General features: G+C 30.9%; 1 protein-coding gene across 1 annotated transcript in view; it reads left to right on the forward strand.

Annotated features, from left to right (window-relative positions):
- LOC132919542 (muscle-specific protein 300 kDa) overlaps positions 1 to 17,565 on the forward strand; it is a 135,809-nt gene that overhangs the window by 102,960 nt on the left and 15,284 nt on the right. Inside the window, exons 99-105 of the mRNA XM_060981223.1 lie at positions 10,582 to 10,911; positions 11,053 to 11,361; positions 11,434 to 11,715; positions 11,834 to 12,127; positions 12,191 to 12,463; positions 12,525 to 12,776; positions 12,843 to 13,178. Coding sequence (XP_060837206.1) covers positions 10,582 to 10,911; positions 11,053 to 11,361; positions 11,434 to 11,715; positions 11,834 to 12,127; positions 12,191 to 12,463; positions 12,525 to 12,776; positions 12,843 to 13,178 — 2,076 coding nt within the window. The remainder of the gene's footprint in view (positions 1 to 10,581; positions 10,912 to 11,052; positions 11,362 to 11,433; positions 11,716 to 11,833; positions 12,128 to 12,190; positions 12,464 to 12,524; positions 12,777 to 12,842; positions 13,179 to 17,565) is intronic.

The raw sequence follows: 17,565 nt of genomic DNA on the forward strand, positions 1-17,565 counted from the left end.
GTGCCGTCTTCGAGTGTTTCAATGGATATAATTCCAGATATTGGTGTTGTTGATCCGAAACAAATTCAAGATTATGAAAAAGACAACACTATAGTAAATATTAAATCCAACAATCAAAACATAAATTCTCCTTCCTTCCTAAGTAAGTTACGTAAAGGTCTAAAAATATCGACATCCAAGACAAACAAGAATTTAAATGAAAAGAGTGATTCGGAAACTGCTGAATCAGACGATACAACCAAATCGTTATTAAGTGATTTTATCGAAAAGGAGAGGGAGAGCACAATCTTACATTATTTACCAGCAACCGTTGATAATTCTCGATCTGAATATCCGGGATATGACAAACGTCCGAAAACTCCTGTTGCAGGAGAAAAATTGATCGTACAACGAAATGACGAAGAACTCGATATTTCTGGAAACGTTAAACCTTCAACATCTTATCTTCAGATAAATCGAACCGGAACTGTCACTACGTGGAAATCTCGAAGAGTTATTAGACGCACAATTATCATCGATGGCATGAAATGCGAAGTGGAGGAAATAATTGATGAACCGGAAGATGGTTCACCAGTTAAGAGTATTACAAGAAAAACCATCAAGAACGGACAGGAACTAGTCGAAAATATTATCGACCCGAAAGAGATTGAAAATATCTTAGGGCTATCCATGCTCAACGATAACGTAAAGAATACAAGTGACAATGTTACGACTACGCGTACGCGTAAAATAATTAGGAAAAAAATGATTGTCGATGGAAAGGAGTCTGTAACAGAAGAGGAAATTGATGTTCCTGGTGCTGACGAAACAACAGATAATGTGATATTTAAACCGTTGAACGAGAGTATAGAAGAAATATGTCAACCTGAAAATCTAGATAAATCTCAAAATGAATTTACTATCCAAACAACAATCAGTGAATTACCTATTGACTCTAATATAATCACAAAATCTATTACTAGAAAAGTTATTAGGCGTACAGTAGTGGTAAATGGAAAAGAAAAGGTTGTAGAGGAGGTGGTCGACGAACCGAAAGGGTTTGGTTTAGAGGAAACGGTACATAGAGAAATTAAAAACGTTGGTGATGAAAGTTATGATGTAACAACTACTTCCTTAGATCCCCAATTAAAAAAAGGCTCCGAATTCATAAATGTAACTCAAACCGATCGTAACATTTTCACGACCATAAAAACTCGAAGAATAATTCGTAGAATAGTTATCGTAGATGGTAAAGAAACAGTTGTAGAGGAGGAAATTGATGTACCCGAGACGAGTGATAACACAGATATGCTTACGAGTAATAAAGACAAACAGAGACCAGTTGAATTAGTTGAAAAGCCGTTTGAATTAGATAACATTGAAGTTGATAAAAACCAAACAATGTCCACCCGTACGATTAAAAAGATACGTAAAATAATAAAACGAATAAAAATAGTAGACGGAAAAGAAAAAGTGGTAGAGGAAATTGTAGATGAACCGGTAGATGATAACACGATAGATATATTACAAAAACCAAAAGACTCCACCGATAGCCAATTTGGTAATTTAACTGATTATAATGCAACTATTATCGATGATTATAAAACTTCCTCTGTAGTATCATCCGTGATTGATTATACAACTGACAACAAACAAAACGTATCCGTAGACCTTCCAACAGTAACTGGTCTGAGTGTTAATATCAAAACTCCTTCAGTTTCTAAGGAAGATGTTCCAATTAAGATAAAGGAAATCGATTTACCAACTGTCGAAATACCCGATGTTAAATCACCAAAACTTGATGTTCAGGATGCCAAAGTCGATATTAAAACAACCAAATTCGACTTGTCTAATATTAAAATTCCGGGATTCAAAAGTAAAAAAGATAAAAAATCTAAATCTCCTTCAGAAGTCGGTATTAACGTTGGTGAAGACGTTTCGGTTGACATTCCATCTTTAACTGAACCCAATGTTAAAGTGTCAACTCCAGAAATCAGTAAGACCGAGATATCTAAGATTAGTGTTTCTACAAACATAAAAACTCCAGATATTAAGATTAAGAAAGGAAAATTGCCTAAAGGATCCACCGATATTAATATCGACATCAAAGAAAAGGTATCCGTAGACCTTCCATCAGTAACTGTTCCGAGTGTTGATATCAAAACTCCTTCAGTCTCTAAGGAAGATGTTCCAATTAAGATAAAGGAAATCGATTTACCATCTGTCGAAATACCCGATGTTACAGTACCAAAAGTTGATGTTCAGGATACCAAAGTCGATATTAAAACAACCAAATTCGACTTGTCTGATATTAAAATTCCGGGATTCAAAAGTAAAAAAGATAAAAAATCTAAATCTCCTTCAGAAGTCGGTATTAACGTTGGTGAAGACGTTTCGGTTGACATTCCATCTTTAACTGAACCCAATGTTAAAGTATCAACTCCAGAAATCAGTAAGACCGAGATATCTAAGATTAGTGTTTCTACAAACATAAAAACTCCAGATATTAAGATTAAGAAAGGAAAATTGCCTAAAGGATCCACCGATATTAATATCGACATCAAAGAAAAGGTATCCGTAGACCTTCCAACAGTATCTGTTCCGAGTGTTGATATCAAAACTCCTTCAGTCTCTAAGGAAGATGTTCCAATTAAGATAAAGGAAATCGATTTACCATCTGTCGAAATACCCGATGTTAAATCACCAAAACTTGATGTTCAGGATGCCAAAGTCGATATCAAAACATCCAAATTCGATTTGTCTGATATTAAGATTCCGGGATTCAAAAGTAAAAAAGATAAAAAATCTAAATCTCCTTTTGAAGTCGGTATTAACGTTGGTGAAGACGTTTCGGTTGACATTCCATCTGTATCTGATCCCATTGTTAAAGTGTCAACTCCAGAAATCAGTAAGACCGAGATATCTAAGATTGGTGTTTCTACAAACATAAAAACTCCAGATATTAAGATTAAGAAAGGAAAATTGCCTAAAGGATCCACCGATATTAATATCGACATCAAAGAAAAGGTATCCGTAGACCTTCCATCAGTAACTGTTCCGAGTGTTGATATCAAAACTCCTTCAGTCTCTAAGGAAGATGTTCCAATTAAGATAAAGGAAATCGATTTACCATCTGTCGAAATACCCGATGTTACAATACCAAAAGTTGATGTTCAGGATACCAAAGTCGATATTAAAACAACCAAATTCGACTTGTCTGATATTAAAATTCCGGGATTCAAAAGTAAAAAAGATAAAAAATCTAAATCTCCTTCAGAAGTCGGTATTAACGTTGGTGAAGACGTTTCGGTTGACATTCCATCTTTAACTGAACCCAATGTTAAAGTATCAACTCCAGAAATCAGTAAGACCGAGATATCTAAGATTAGTGTTTCTACAAACATAAAAACTCCAGATATTAAGATTAAGAAAGGAAAATTGCCTAAAGGATCCACCGATATTAATATCGACATCAAAGAAAAGGTATCCGTAGACCTTCCAACAGTATCTGTTCCGAGTGTTGATATCAAAACTCCTTCAGTCTCTAAGGAAGATGTTCCAATTAAGATAAAGGAAATCGATTTACCATCTGTCGAAATACCCGATGTTAAATCACCAAAACTTGATGTTCAGGATGCCAAAGTCGATATCAAAACATCCAAATTCGATTTGTCTGATATTAAGATTCCGGGATTCAAAAGTAAAAAAGATAAAAAATCTAAATCTCCTTTTGAAGTCGGTATTAACGTTGGTGAAGACGTTTCGGTTGACATTCCATCTGTATCTGATCCCATTGTTAAAGTGTCAACTCCAGAAATCAGTAAGACCGAGATATCTAAGATTGGTGTTTCTACAAACATAAAAACTCCAGATATTAAGATTAAGAAAGGAAAATTGCCTAAAGGATCCACCGATATTAATATCGACATCAAAGAAAAGGTATCCGTAGACCTTCCATCAGTAACTGTTCCGAGTGTTGATATCAAAACTCCTTCAGTCTCTAAGGAAGATGTTCCAATTAAGATAAAGGAAATCGATTTACCATCTGTCGAAATACCCGATGTTACAGTACCAAAAGTTGATGTTCAGGATACCAAAGTCGATATTAAAACAACCAAATTCGACTTGTCTGATATTAAAATTCCGGGATTCAAAAGTAAAAAAGATAAAAAATCTAAATCTCCTTCAGAAGTCGGTATTAACGTTGGTGAAGACGTTTCGGTTGACATTCCATCTTTAACTGAACCCAATGTTAAAGTATCAACTCCAGAAATCAGTAAGACCGAGATATCTAAGATTAGTGTTTCTACAAACATAAAAACTCCAGATATTAAGATTAAGAAAGGAAAATTGCCTAAAGGATCCACCGATATTAATATCGACATCAAAGAAAAGGTATCCGTAGACCTTCCATCAGTAACTGTTCCGAGTGTTGATATCAAAACACCTTCATTCTCCAAGGAGAATGTTCCAATTAAGATAAAGGAAACCGATTTACCATCTGTCGAAATACCCGATGTTAAATCACCAAAACTTGATGTTCAGGATGCCAAAGTCGATATTAAAACAACCAAATTCGACTTGTCTGATATTAAAATTCCGGGATTCAAAAGTAAAAAAGATAAAAAATCTAAATCTCCTTCAGAAGTCGGTATTAACGTTGGTGAAGACGTTTCGGTTGACATTCCATCTTTAACTGAACCCAATGTTAAAGTGTCAACTCCAGAAATCAGTAAGACCGAGATATCTAAGATTAGTGTTTCTACAAACATACAAACTCCAGATATTAAGATTAAGAAAGGAAAATTGCCTAAAGGATCCACCGATATTAATATCGACATCAAAGAAAAGGTATCCGTAGACCTTCCATCAGTAACTGTTCCGAGTGTTGATATCAAAACTCCTTCATTCGCCAAGGAAGATGTTCCAATCAAGATAAAGGAAATCGATTTACCATCTGTCGAAATACCCGATGTTAAATCACCAAAAGTTGATGTACAGGATACCAAAGTCGATATTAAAACAACCAAATTCGACTTGTCTGATATTAAGATTCCGGGATTCAAAAGTAAAAAAGATAAAAAATCTAAATCTTCTTCTGAAGTCGGTATTAACGTTGGTGAAGACGTTTCGGTTGACATTCCATCTGTATCTGATCCCATTGTTAAAGTGTCAACTCAAGAAATCAGTAAGACCGAGATATCTAAGATTGGTGTTTCTACAAACATACAAACTCCAGATATTAAGATTAAGAAAGGAAAATTGCCTAAAGGATCCACCGATATTAATATCGACATCAAAGAAAAGGTATCCGTAGACCTTCCAACAGTATCTGTTCCGAGTGTTGATATCAAAACTCCTTCAGTCTCTAAGGAAGATGTTCCAATTAATATAAAGGAAATCGATTTACCATCTGTCGAAATACCCGATGTTAAATCACCAAAACTTGATGTTCAGGATGCCAAAGTCGATATAAAAACATCCAAATTCGATTTGTCTGATATTAAGATTCCGGGATTCAAAAGTAAAAAAGATAAAAAATCTAAATCTCCTTCTGAAGTCAGTATTAACGTTGGTGAAGACGTTTCGGTTGATATTCCATCTGTATCTGATCCCATTGTTAAAGTGTCAACTCCAGAAATCAGTAAGACCGAGATATCTAAGATTGGTGTTTCTACAAACATACAAAATCCAGATATTAAGATTAAGAAAGGAAAATTGCCTAAAGGATCCACCGATATTAATATCGACATCAAAGAAAAGGTATCCGTAGACCTTACATCAGTAACTGTTCCGAGTGTTGATATCAAAACTCCTTCAGTCTCTAAGGAAGATGTTCCAATTAAGATAAAGGAAATCGATTTACCATCTGTCGAAATACCCGATGTTACAATACCAAAAGTTGATGTTCAGGATACCAAAGTCGATATTAAAACAACCAAATTCGACTTGTCTGATATTAAGATTCCGGTATTCAAAAGTAAAAAAGATAAAAAATCTAAATCTCCTTCTGAAGTCGGTATTAACGTTGGTGAAGACGTTTCGGTTGACATTCCATCTGTATCTGATCCCATTGTTAAAGTGTCAACTCCAGAAATCAGTAAGACCGAGATATCTAAGATTGGTGTTTCTACAAACATACAAACTCCAGATATTAAGATTAAGAAAGGAAAATTGCCTAAAGGATCCACCGATATTAATATCGACATCAAAGAAAAGGTATCCGTAGACCTTCCATCAGTAACTGTTCCGAGTGTTGATATCAAAACTCCTTCATTCGCCAAGGAAGATGTTCCAATCAAGATAAAGGAAATCGATTTACCATCTGTCGAAATACCCGATGTTAAATCACCAAAAGTTGATGTACAGGATACCAAAGTCGATATTAAAACAACCAAATTCGACTTGTCTGATATTAAGATTCCGGGATTCAAAAGTAAAAAAGATAAAAAATCTAAATCTTCTTCTGAAGTCGGTATTAACGTTGGTGAAGACGTTTCGGTTGACATTCCATCTGTATCTGATCCCATTGTTAAAGTGTCAACTCAAGAAATCAGTAAGACCGAGATATCTAAGATTGGTGTTTCTACAAACATACAAACTCCAGATATTAAGATTAAGAAAGGAAAATTGCCTAAAGGATCCACCGATATTAATATCGACATCAAAGAAAAGGTATCCGTAGACCTTCCAACAGTATCTGTTCCGAGTGTTGATATCAAAACTCCTTCAGTCTCTAAGGAAGATGTTCCAATTAAGATAAAGGAAATCGATTTACCATCTGTCGAAATACCCGATGTTAAATCACCAAAACTTGATGTTCAGGATGCCAAAGTCGATATAAAAACATCCAAATTCGATTTGTCTGATATTAAGATTCCGGGATTCAAAAGTAAAAAAGATAAAAAATCTAAATCTCCTTCTGAAGTCAGTATTAACGTTGGTGAAGACGTTTCGGTTGATATTCCATCTGTATCTGATCCCATTGTTAAAGTGTCAACTCCAGAAATCAGTAAGACCGAGATATCTAAGATTGGTGTTTCTACAAACATACAAAATCCAGATATTAAGATTAAGAAAGGAAAATTGCCTAAAGGATCCACCGATATTAATATCGACATCAAAGAAAAGGTATCCGTAGACCTTACATCAGTAACTGTTCCGAGTGTTGATATCAAAACTCCTTCAGTCTCTAAGGAAGATGTTCCAATTAAGATAAAGGAAATCGATTTACCATCTGTCGAAATACCCGATGTTACAATACCAAAAGTTGATGTTCAGGATACCAAAGTCGATATTAAAACAACCAAATTCGACTTGTCTGATATTAAGATTCCGGTATTCAAAAGTAAAAAAGATAAAAAATCTAAATCTCCTTCTGAAGTCGGTATTAACGTTGGTGAAGACGTTTCGGTTGACATTCCATCTGTATCTGATCCCATTGTTAAAGTGTCAACTCCAGAAATCAGTAAGACCGAGATATCTAAGATTGGTGTTTCTACAAACATACAAACTCCAGATATTAAGATTAAGAAAGGAAAATTGCCTAAAGGATCCACCGATATTAATATCGACATCAAAGAAAAGGTATCCGTAGACCTTCCAACAGTATCTGTTCCGAGTGTTGATATCAAAACTCCTTCAGTCTCTAAGGAAGATGTTCCAATTAAGATAAAGGAAATCGATTTACCATCTGTCGAAATACCCGATGTTAAATCACCAAAACTTGATGTTCAGGATGCCAAAGTCGATATAAAAACATCTAAATTCGATTTGTCTGATATTAAGATTCCGGGATTCAAAAGTAAAAAAGATAAAAAATCTAAATCTCCTTCTGAAGTCGGTATTAACGTTGGTGAAGACGTTTCGGTTGATATTCCATCTGTATCTGATCCCATTGTTAAAGTGTCAACTCCAGAAATCAGTAAGACCGAGATATCTAAGATTGGTGTTTCTACAAACATACAAAATCCAGATATTAAGATTAAGAAAGGAAAATTGCCTAAAGGATCCACCGATATTAATATCGACATCAAAGAAAAGGTATCCGTAGACCTTCCATCAGTAACTGTTCCGAGTGTTGATATCAAAACTCCTTCAGTCTCTAAGGAAGATGTTCCAATTAAGATAAAGGAAACCGATTTACCATCTGTCGAAATACCCGATGTTACATTACCAAAAGTTGATGTTCAGGATACCAAAGTCGATATTAAAACAACCAAATTCGACTTGTCTGATATTAAGATTCCGGGATTCAAAAGTAAAAAAGATAAAAAATCTAAATCTCCTTCTGAAGTCGGTATTAACGTTGGTGAAGACGTTTCGATTGACATTCCATCTGTATCTGATCCCATTGTTAAAGTATCAACTCCAGAAATCAGTAAGACCGAGATATCTAAGATTAGTGTTTCTACAAACATAAAAACTCCAGATATTAAGACTAAGAAAGGAAATCTACCTGCTGTCACCGATCCACTAGCAAGTATTAAGTCTACATTGACTTCGAATGTAGATGATTTCACAAAAGATATAATAGTTGATGTGCCGTCTTCGAGTGTTTCAATGGATATAATTCCAGATGTTGGTGTTGTTGATCCGAAACAAATTCAAGATTTTGAAAAAGACAACACTATAGTAAATATTAAATCCAACAATCAAAACATAAATTCTCCTTCCTTCCTAAGTAAGTTACGTAAAGGTCTAAAAATATCGACATCCAAGACGAATAAAAATTTAAATGAAAAGAGTGAATCGGAAACTGCTGAATCAGACGATACAACCAAATCGTTATTAAGTGATTTTATCGAAAAGGAGAGGGAGAGCACAATCTTACATTATTTACCAGCAACCGTTGATAATTCTCGATCTGAATATCCGGGATATGACATACGTCCGAAAACTCCTGTTGAAGGAGAAAAATTGATCGTACAACGAAATGACGAAGATCTCGATATTTCTGGAAACGTTAAACCTTCAACATCTTATCTTCAGATAAATCGAACCGGAACTGCCACTACGTGGAAATCTCGAAGAGTTATTAGACGCACAATTATCATCGATGGCATGAAATGCGAAGTGGAGGAAATAATTGATGAACCGGAAGATGGTTCACCAGTTAAGAGTATTACAAGAAAAACCATCAAGAACGGACAGGAACTAGTCGAAAATATTATCGACCCGAAAGAGATTGAAAATATCTTAGGGCTATCCATGCTCAACGATAACGTAAAGAATACAAGTGACAATGTTACGACTACGCGTACGCGTAAAATAATTAGGAAAAAAATGATTGTCGATGGAAAAGAGTCTGTAACAGAAGAGGAAATTGATGTTCCTGGTGGTGACGATACAACAGATAATGTGATATTTAAACCGTTGAACGAGAGTATAGAAGAAATATGTCAACCAGAAAATCAAGATAAATCTCAAAAAGAATTTACTATCCAAACAACAATCAGTGAATTACCTACTGACTCTAATATAATCACAAAATCTATTACTAGAAAAGTTATTAGGCGTACAGTGGTGGTAGATGGAAAAGAAAAGGTTGTAGAAGAACTCGTTGATCCTGAATCTGATGTTTTAGTAGGAAATGATTTTCTTATTTTTGAAAGAGATTCATATAAATTCGGTTCTGAGAGTACGTCTAGAGGACCAGAAAGTTTGGATTCGGTTGAAAAGGCAATACTTGATTCAGGTTCAATGAAAATGGTAGAGAATAAGGTAATTGGTGATAGAGCTAGAATGAAATGTATGTTGGATAAGGTTGATGATAAATTAATTAATGTAAAACCTATTAAACTAAGTGATTTATCTATGTCTTCTACTTATATTAATGACCTTAAAAATAATGTTATTAAATCAGACATTAAAAACAAATATACTATGTATCTTACATTCTATGAGGAAATTTGGGAGTTGTTGGATATTATCACATTCTACATCTCAAAACAAAAAGTAAGTACTCCTTTTATTACTTAGTTTTTTTTTTCTCTTCGTATATTATAATATAGCTAACATCTTTATAGTTTATTTTGGTAGAATTAATTAGTGAATTAATTGTTTAGTGTTGCACATTTTATTTAAATTTTCTTAAATTGTGTTCTTGCCATATCTTCCTGTTTATCCACAATTATAATATTAATTTATTATATACCTTTACTTAATAAATTAGATTACAAAGATATTACTATTTTAATTTTTATTTCCAAATGAATTGATTTTATACACATGTGTTATCGGGATATCAAGTTATACTTTTATAACTTATTTATTTTATTAAATTTTAATAATTTGTTTTCTGCATTCTTCTAATGAATTATAATATAATGTTTATTTATTTAAAATAAATGTATATATTTTTTAATATTATTCTTTTAGTTAGTCTTTAAATTTTTTTTTTAAATTATGTTTTTAATTACTTACTTACTATTTTTTGTTTCTCATTTTATTCTAATTTAATACTGTAAATATCTTATTTTTCATGATATTAATTATAAAATAACTCTAATTGTATATAAATTAAAGTTTTTTTTTTGGCCATGGGACATACATTTATGATATTATAGGATATTTTTTAATTGTTTAAATATTTTTATTTAGAAATTCAGCGACGCTGACATGGAATTTTACTTGGAGGAGCCATTGAATTCAAAACAAATTCTAAATCAAATCGAATCAGTTGTGAAAGATGTATCTAACATAAAAGAGAAACATACTAATACTAATAAAGAATATGAAACTATTATATCGATAATAGAAAAACTCCAAAATAAGACAAAATTAGTTAAATGTCAGATTGATACTTTCAACGAAGATGTCGATTTAGTGGATTGGCAGAACCTAATTTTGAGAATTGATGATGCTCATAAACAAATAGAACAATATAAATCAGATTTCGAACAATTAAAAAAAGGAAAATCATCATATCAAGTGAGTAATCAATTAAAATGTTGATTTTACTATTACGTACTGTACACCATTTATAAATAGAATACTCGATATAATTTTTAAATGTTATATTTTTTTGTCTTTATTACCGATTTAAGTTATATTGCTTATTGTATTGTTTAGGACAAACTTAACAATTTGGAAATATTATTAGCTCATAATCAATTAGTCATTGAAGAATTATATGATATTATAAGTATTTACAAAATAAAATACAACTCAAAAAATAAATTGCCAGACGACACGTATAAATATTTAAAAGCTGCGATTAAACTAGATAAAGAATTAGGAAATACAACCAAAATCTTTATTGATGAAATCGAAACAGATAATTTCACCAATATGAACTCTAAACAGTTAGAACTAGTTTGTGGAGCAGTAAAAAATTATAATGAAAATACGAATAAATATTATAACATCAAACATATTCTGGTATGGTAGACTTTAACACAATTTACTTTAATGTGTAGTATTAACTTTTCGCTTAATGCAATATTGTTCTAGGAGGATCTTGATAAATATCACCATATCGCTACAAAGCTGACAGACTTAAAAACTTTATCGGAATCTCAGAAACCCGATAAAAACGTCATAAAACATTTGGATGTGGAACTGAATAATACGCAGTTAAATATAAAAAAACTTTTAACTATTCAAAATGAGTGGACTCGTATTGAAGATATTTTAACAGCTGAACAAAAATGGTTAGATGAAGTTGGAGTGTCTATTCTGGATCTAACGAAAATAACGTCAATCAATTATGTTCAAACGCTGTCTAACACACAAGTAAAAACTAAAACAAATAATTATATTCTGATTTCATTATCGTTTTTAAAAATAACTAAAATTGAAAATTTTTATTTTGATGAACTAATTTAATATTGTTTTTACTACTTGTTTGTAGAATACAATCACAAATGTGGCTATGCATTACGACAAACTTATATATTTGAAAGACATAATAGAAAAACTCCAGAATCAAATTGATGTGAAACCGTTATTGTATGTATGTGAACAGCATACGAATGATACGTTCAAATTGAAGAACAATTTAAAGGCAAAAGAAATGCGCTTGATAACATTTAAGAAACAATATGACAAGTACAGTGAACTCAAAAACAATATTGAATTGAGTTTGTTACGTATTACATCTAATTTGGAAGATATTACACCAAGCCAGGAAATCGTCGATAACAATGTGAGAATATATAACTAATATAACCATGCTATGTATGTATTTATTTGTAAAATGTTTTATTAGATAATTGGATACGAGTTGGAAATTTTAGAAGAATCTATTAGAACTTGTTCTGACAGTTTAAATGAATCACTCGATATCTTGCCTATATCCGATGGACAAAATGAAATAGAAACCATGGGATCGTTTACAACAGAATGTAAGGCATTAAAAGATAAACTGTATAAAACCAGGTCTACCATGGACAATCGCGATATTTCAAAAATATTTAAACACCTAGAATCCGTTTTAGAAAAACCTAAAGACACATTATTAGACCATATTAAGACGCTCAAAGTATGTACAAACAAATGATTTTTATTTTAATCTAAATTAAATTATTTATTTCGATTTCCAGGGTATTTCATATGAAATAATTGCCGTCGAGAGTCTTGAGAATAATGACCAACAATTAAGCGCCTTCAAAAGTCAATGTAATAGTCAACTAAAAGATTATTCAGATTTAAATAAAAAAACTGAAATATTGCGTAATACACTGTTCGAGCTAACTAACGATATTAACAACGCTGATTTCACTTTGTCGGAATTGGAAAATGAATCACATAAAGACAGGCACACTTCTGAAACAGCAATATGCAAAACTTACCATGTAAGTTTTACTATTTAAATATTTAATTATTTATTAAAAATTATTAACCGAGTCTTCGACTTACAGCAAGTTTCGGACCAAATGAAAAATATGCAACAAACGCTGTCGTCAACTTCTCAACAGTTGAAACAATTAAAAGATAGTCTTAAGCACTTTAAAAAAGACAGAAAAACATTGGAATCCGAAGTGAATGAAGTTGAAAAACGATATAAACAATTAAAAACAAAACATCAAAGTGCGCTCAAAACGTTTGAAAATAAATGCAACTATTGGACAATGGTCGACGATCTATTACTAAAAATTATAATAAAAAATAACCATGTAAACAATTTAACTATAATCCCGTCAGACTCGGATACCTTAGCTGGAAAACATTTAGAAGCAATATTGAAGCACCTCAAGGTATGTATTTCAAATTTTTAATTTATAATATTATTAGACATGGTATGACTGTAAATTTTATTTAAGTTGATTTTCTAACAATTAAGTGGTGGTTTTAATCTTAGTTTGCCGTAAAAATTATTTTTTTAACAACGGTTCTCTTAATAAATAATTTCATATTTTATTTGTTCACTTTTTACTTTCGAAGATCGATCTACATAACATGAATAAATACAAGTTGATCTTTCGTCATAAAACACATATAAATAACGATTTATATAAATTGTGTATATTATATACTATGTTAACAAACAATAGATAGGAAAAAATATGTTGGAATTATTGAAATGAAAAAAAAATATCTGATACAGGAGATAATCACAGAAGTATACAAATTATAATACTTTTATATTACAAATAATAATAATTAATCATTCATCCCTAGACAGTTTTCTCATGAAACTATACTATGAAAATCAATTAAATAATGTCAATCACAATAAAATATCATAAAATCGATAACACTATAAACAATATGTATAGCAAAAACCTCATTACAACAGCATTAAGCTATACCTTATACCTTATCGTTAATCAAATAATAAAAATAATAGAATTTAAAAAAGTGTCACTGTGACGTGGTTATGTAAGAGTACATTATATAAAAGTACAGAATTATATAATAATATGGAGGTTTTTATAATCATCACAACTTAAATGTATCCAAATAAACAATTTAAAATCTTTAAATTAGTGATTATTTTTCTTCTACATCCCAAATTACTAATTTTTAGACAAACATCTATGTTTTATCTTGCCTAACTATAAAGTTGTGCAAGAAATTCATAGGACACAGTGACACACAATCTTTCTTCATTTCCCACATGTAACAACAATAATATTGCCTCGTTAAACAACGAATGACGGCGTCATATTCGCTGGATACACCAGTGTATGTGGTGTCGTTATGTGGAACTCGGTGACTCAAATAGTAACATTTGAAGAAAAAAAATGTCACTGGCTTATCGAATCATTTCCATTGACGTTTTCCACCGACGACCTACGGCCAATGAATTCCGCTGATTTTCGATATTGTCGTACACTGCACATTCTTCCGACGTCAGCCAAGACCGAACGACATGTGCATACAAAAATAAAACAGTTCTATTTCCGGCACACGTTACCGTCCCGTGTATATATGTATGTGTGTGTGTGTATATTATAACATGACTGTCCGTGTAAGTGCATAAGTATTTAGTGCTCGTATATACCTCTAGTGACTAGAGTCTAGTCGATCACCACTTCGGAAAACGATGACCATGCCCCCAACAAATTGCAGTATACGTGAGATTTTCGCGGGTCTCGTTGAACGCTTTGTCGCTTTGAGCCCAAAATCATCATCAATTCAACCCGATAGACTTATTTACTTTATAAATATTACGTATATAAATTAGTCATAATATGTGATTTATAATAATCATTACATTTTTATTCTCCAAAATCTGAATACATTAGTAAGTTTTAGTCTAGTGGTCGATTGAGGGGAGGCAAGGGGACTATAAGTAGGTACTCCAACTAATTGTTCAGATATTTAAACGTATCCTACTTTTTATTAAATGATGAGTGGAGCGATAAATGTATTGATTTTACAATGATGTACGTTTTATGTTTTCACACGAAAAATTGTTGATAAAATACTTTCTGCAGGATAACGAATTAAATCTAATTTACACTTTCAAAATTAAAAATTCCCAATACCTTTTAAGGAAAAACTGGAATTTTTACGCACAACCAATTTTCGACAAATTCGATTTTTTGTGTTGGTATAACTCAAAAACATATACTTACCTAACTATAGATACTCAACATTTTCACTAAAATTCTTAAAAAAAATGTAAACAAGATTCCTTACATAACGTCAATTTATCAATTAAAAAATATTGAAATTACATAGTTACAATATTTTTCATAAGCGTTAAATTTAGAATTTTGACAAGATTCTTTAAATCTCAGTGACTTTAAAATTATTATATAGTCAGCAATTCATAAAAATATTTTATTTATAAGCGGTTATTTTGTATGGTCCATTGTTAAAACTACATAATGCGGACACTGTACGGTCAGATAAAAATTTAAGCTTAAGAATGTGGACACTTTGTACTATTATATACATAAAGTATACATTAATGTCTATAGTTATGTAACTAAGTAGTAAGTATATATAATGTAAAAATGAAATATAAAATAAAAAGTAAATTATAAAGTTATAATATTATATACTAACTACATTCAAAATAATCAGTTCTTTTTAATCATTAGATTTTAAAAACCCTAACAAAAATGTTCACAAAAATACTTATTTTGTATAATATGTAAGTAGTACGTACCTATAATATTTATCAAAAATATGTACTCAATATATTATACTGTAGAAAAAAAATATTTTTAATAATAAGAAATATACTATAATTATTTAAGCATATAGGTACAATTAAGAAATAACAATACAATATTTAAATAGTAGGTAGGTACTTACTGGTTCTTTATGATTTGTAGAAATTTAGAACATACTTAGATTTACCTAATAATATTTAATCTTAATAACATTTTTAATAAAATTAGTATTGACTTCAGACTAATTTATATTATATGCATTATGTATATTTTATGTATATTATAGTAAAAATTGTCCACATTCTGCAATCTAAAGTTTTACCTGACCGTACAAAATGTCCGGGTTTCGTACTTTTAATGCTCGACTGTACAAAGTGATCTAGAACCATTTTATTTTATATTTAAAATTAGAAAAATAAATACAAGATTCCTCCGCAATAAGTGAGTTGATTCCCGAGACCTACTTTATGTATTAGTTGATTCCCTATTGTTGTATACCTATCAATAGCTAGACTGCACGACCGTAGAGTTCGAATGCCACACACAACGCGAGTTCATGTCCACCGAGACCACGCACGAATTTTCGAAAAAAAAATAATCATTACACGTCGTGTGTGTATTTTAAATTTTTACCTGGCTACTACATTTTTATACTAATAAAGTAATAAATAATTAATAAATAAAAATTGAATGATTTTCAAAATATGAAAAGACTAAAAATAACAACATTTTCGAGAAACTTATCAGCCAACCTCCTCGTAGTGTCTCTTGGGTTACGCTAATATGCTGAATATTTGACTAAATATTAAAAGAAATAATAAACCTGGGAATCAACTCAACGGTATCGATGTAGGTAAACAGGTACCCGGGAATAAACTCGTGCGCAGACGATTACTCTTTAGTTTTACTACATAATATATTATAAAATAAAAGTTTACTGGAAACTTGTATCGATATTTAATTATTTCAAGAACATTTGAAGTTCTATTTTATTTTTTTTGGTTATTTTTTCTAAATAATAATAATAATAATGTTTCCGCCACTTGCTAAAATAGCTTGAAAATTTTATACAATATTCCACATAAGTTGTTTTTTTGGAAATACAAAAATATTTAAAAAGAAACGCACAATTTATTTTTATAAGCATTCGAAGTTAAAATTTGACAATTATTTTGTTATAATTCAAAAACATTATTTGTGGGGATTTGTAACTTGTATGTATATTATAAATTGATAATTATGCAATTAAATTTTCAAAATATGTAGATTGGTTTATAATATAATATAATAAAAATTGATCACATCCATTAATAGTGATTCACTCGAGACTCGACACTTCCGTATAGTAGAGTGGTACCCACTGACCTACCATTTTTGAGTTGATTACATAGGATGGTTTGCTATTTTAGCCAATGGGCTGACGAAGATACTTAAAAATTGATCACTAAGCAACTAAACCTAAACCTACTAATACTACAATTTTGTAAATTACTTATTATAATATACTTAAAGTGTCATTACACTTGTAATTGCACATGAAATTATATTAAATCAACTAGGCGTTATTTATTGTACATTATTCAATGATTTATGATTATGTACATCAATGAATTTCATTATAAATTTAACATAAGTGAAACACAAATTCGTTTCAAGACATCACTAATCGAAGTATAATTTTTTATTTTGAATATAGGTACTTATATTTTAAACATTAGTACAAAATATACCTATTAATTATTATATAGGCGTGCATAAATGTTGATTTTCCGTATTTTGGGAAGGGGTTGACATGATTTATTTAGACAAATAATATTTGAACATAATGAATTTTAATATAAAAACTAAACTATAAAATTTATTTTGCATACTTTCGTACATTTTTTTTATAATATAGGTACTTATTTATCTATTTATTTTTTCATAGTATATTTATTTATATATACAATTGTATTATTATTCTATGTTTACCTTTTATTACCTTTCAACACCACTTTACAAGCCATATACATAA

Source organism: Rhopalosiphum padi, chromosome 2 (assembly GCF_020882245.1).
Source record: "Rhopalosiphum padi isolate XX-2018 chromosome 2, ASM2088224v1, whole genome shotgun sequence".
Classification (NCBI taxonomy): domain Eukaryota; kingdom Metazoa; phylum Arthropoda; class Insecta; order Hemiptera; family Aphididae; genus Rhopalosiphum; species Rhopalosiphum padi.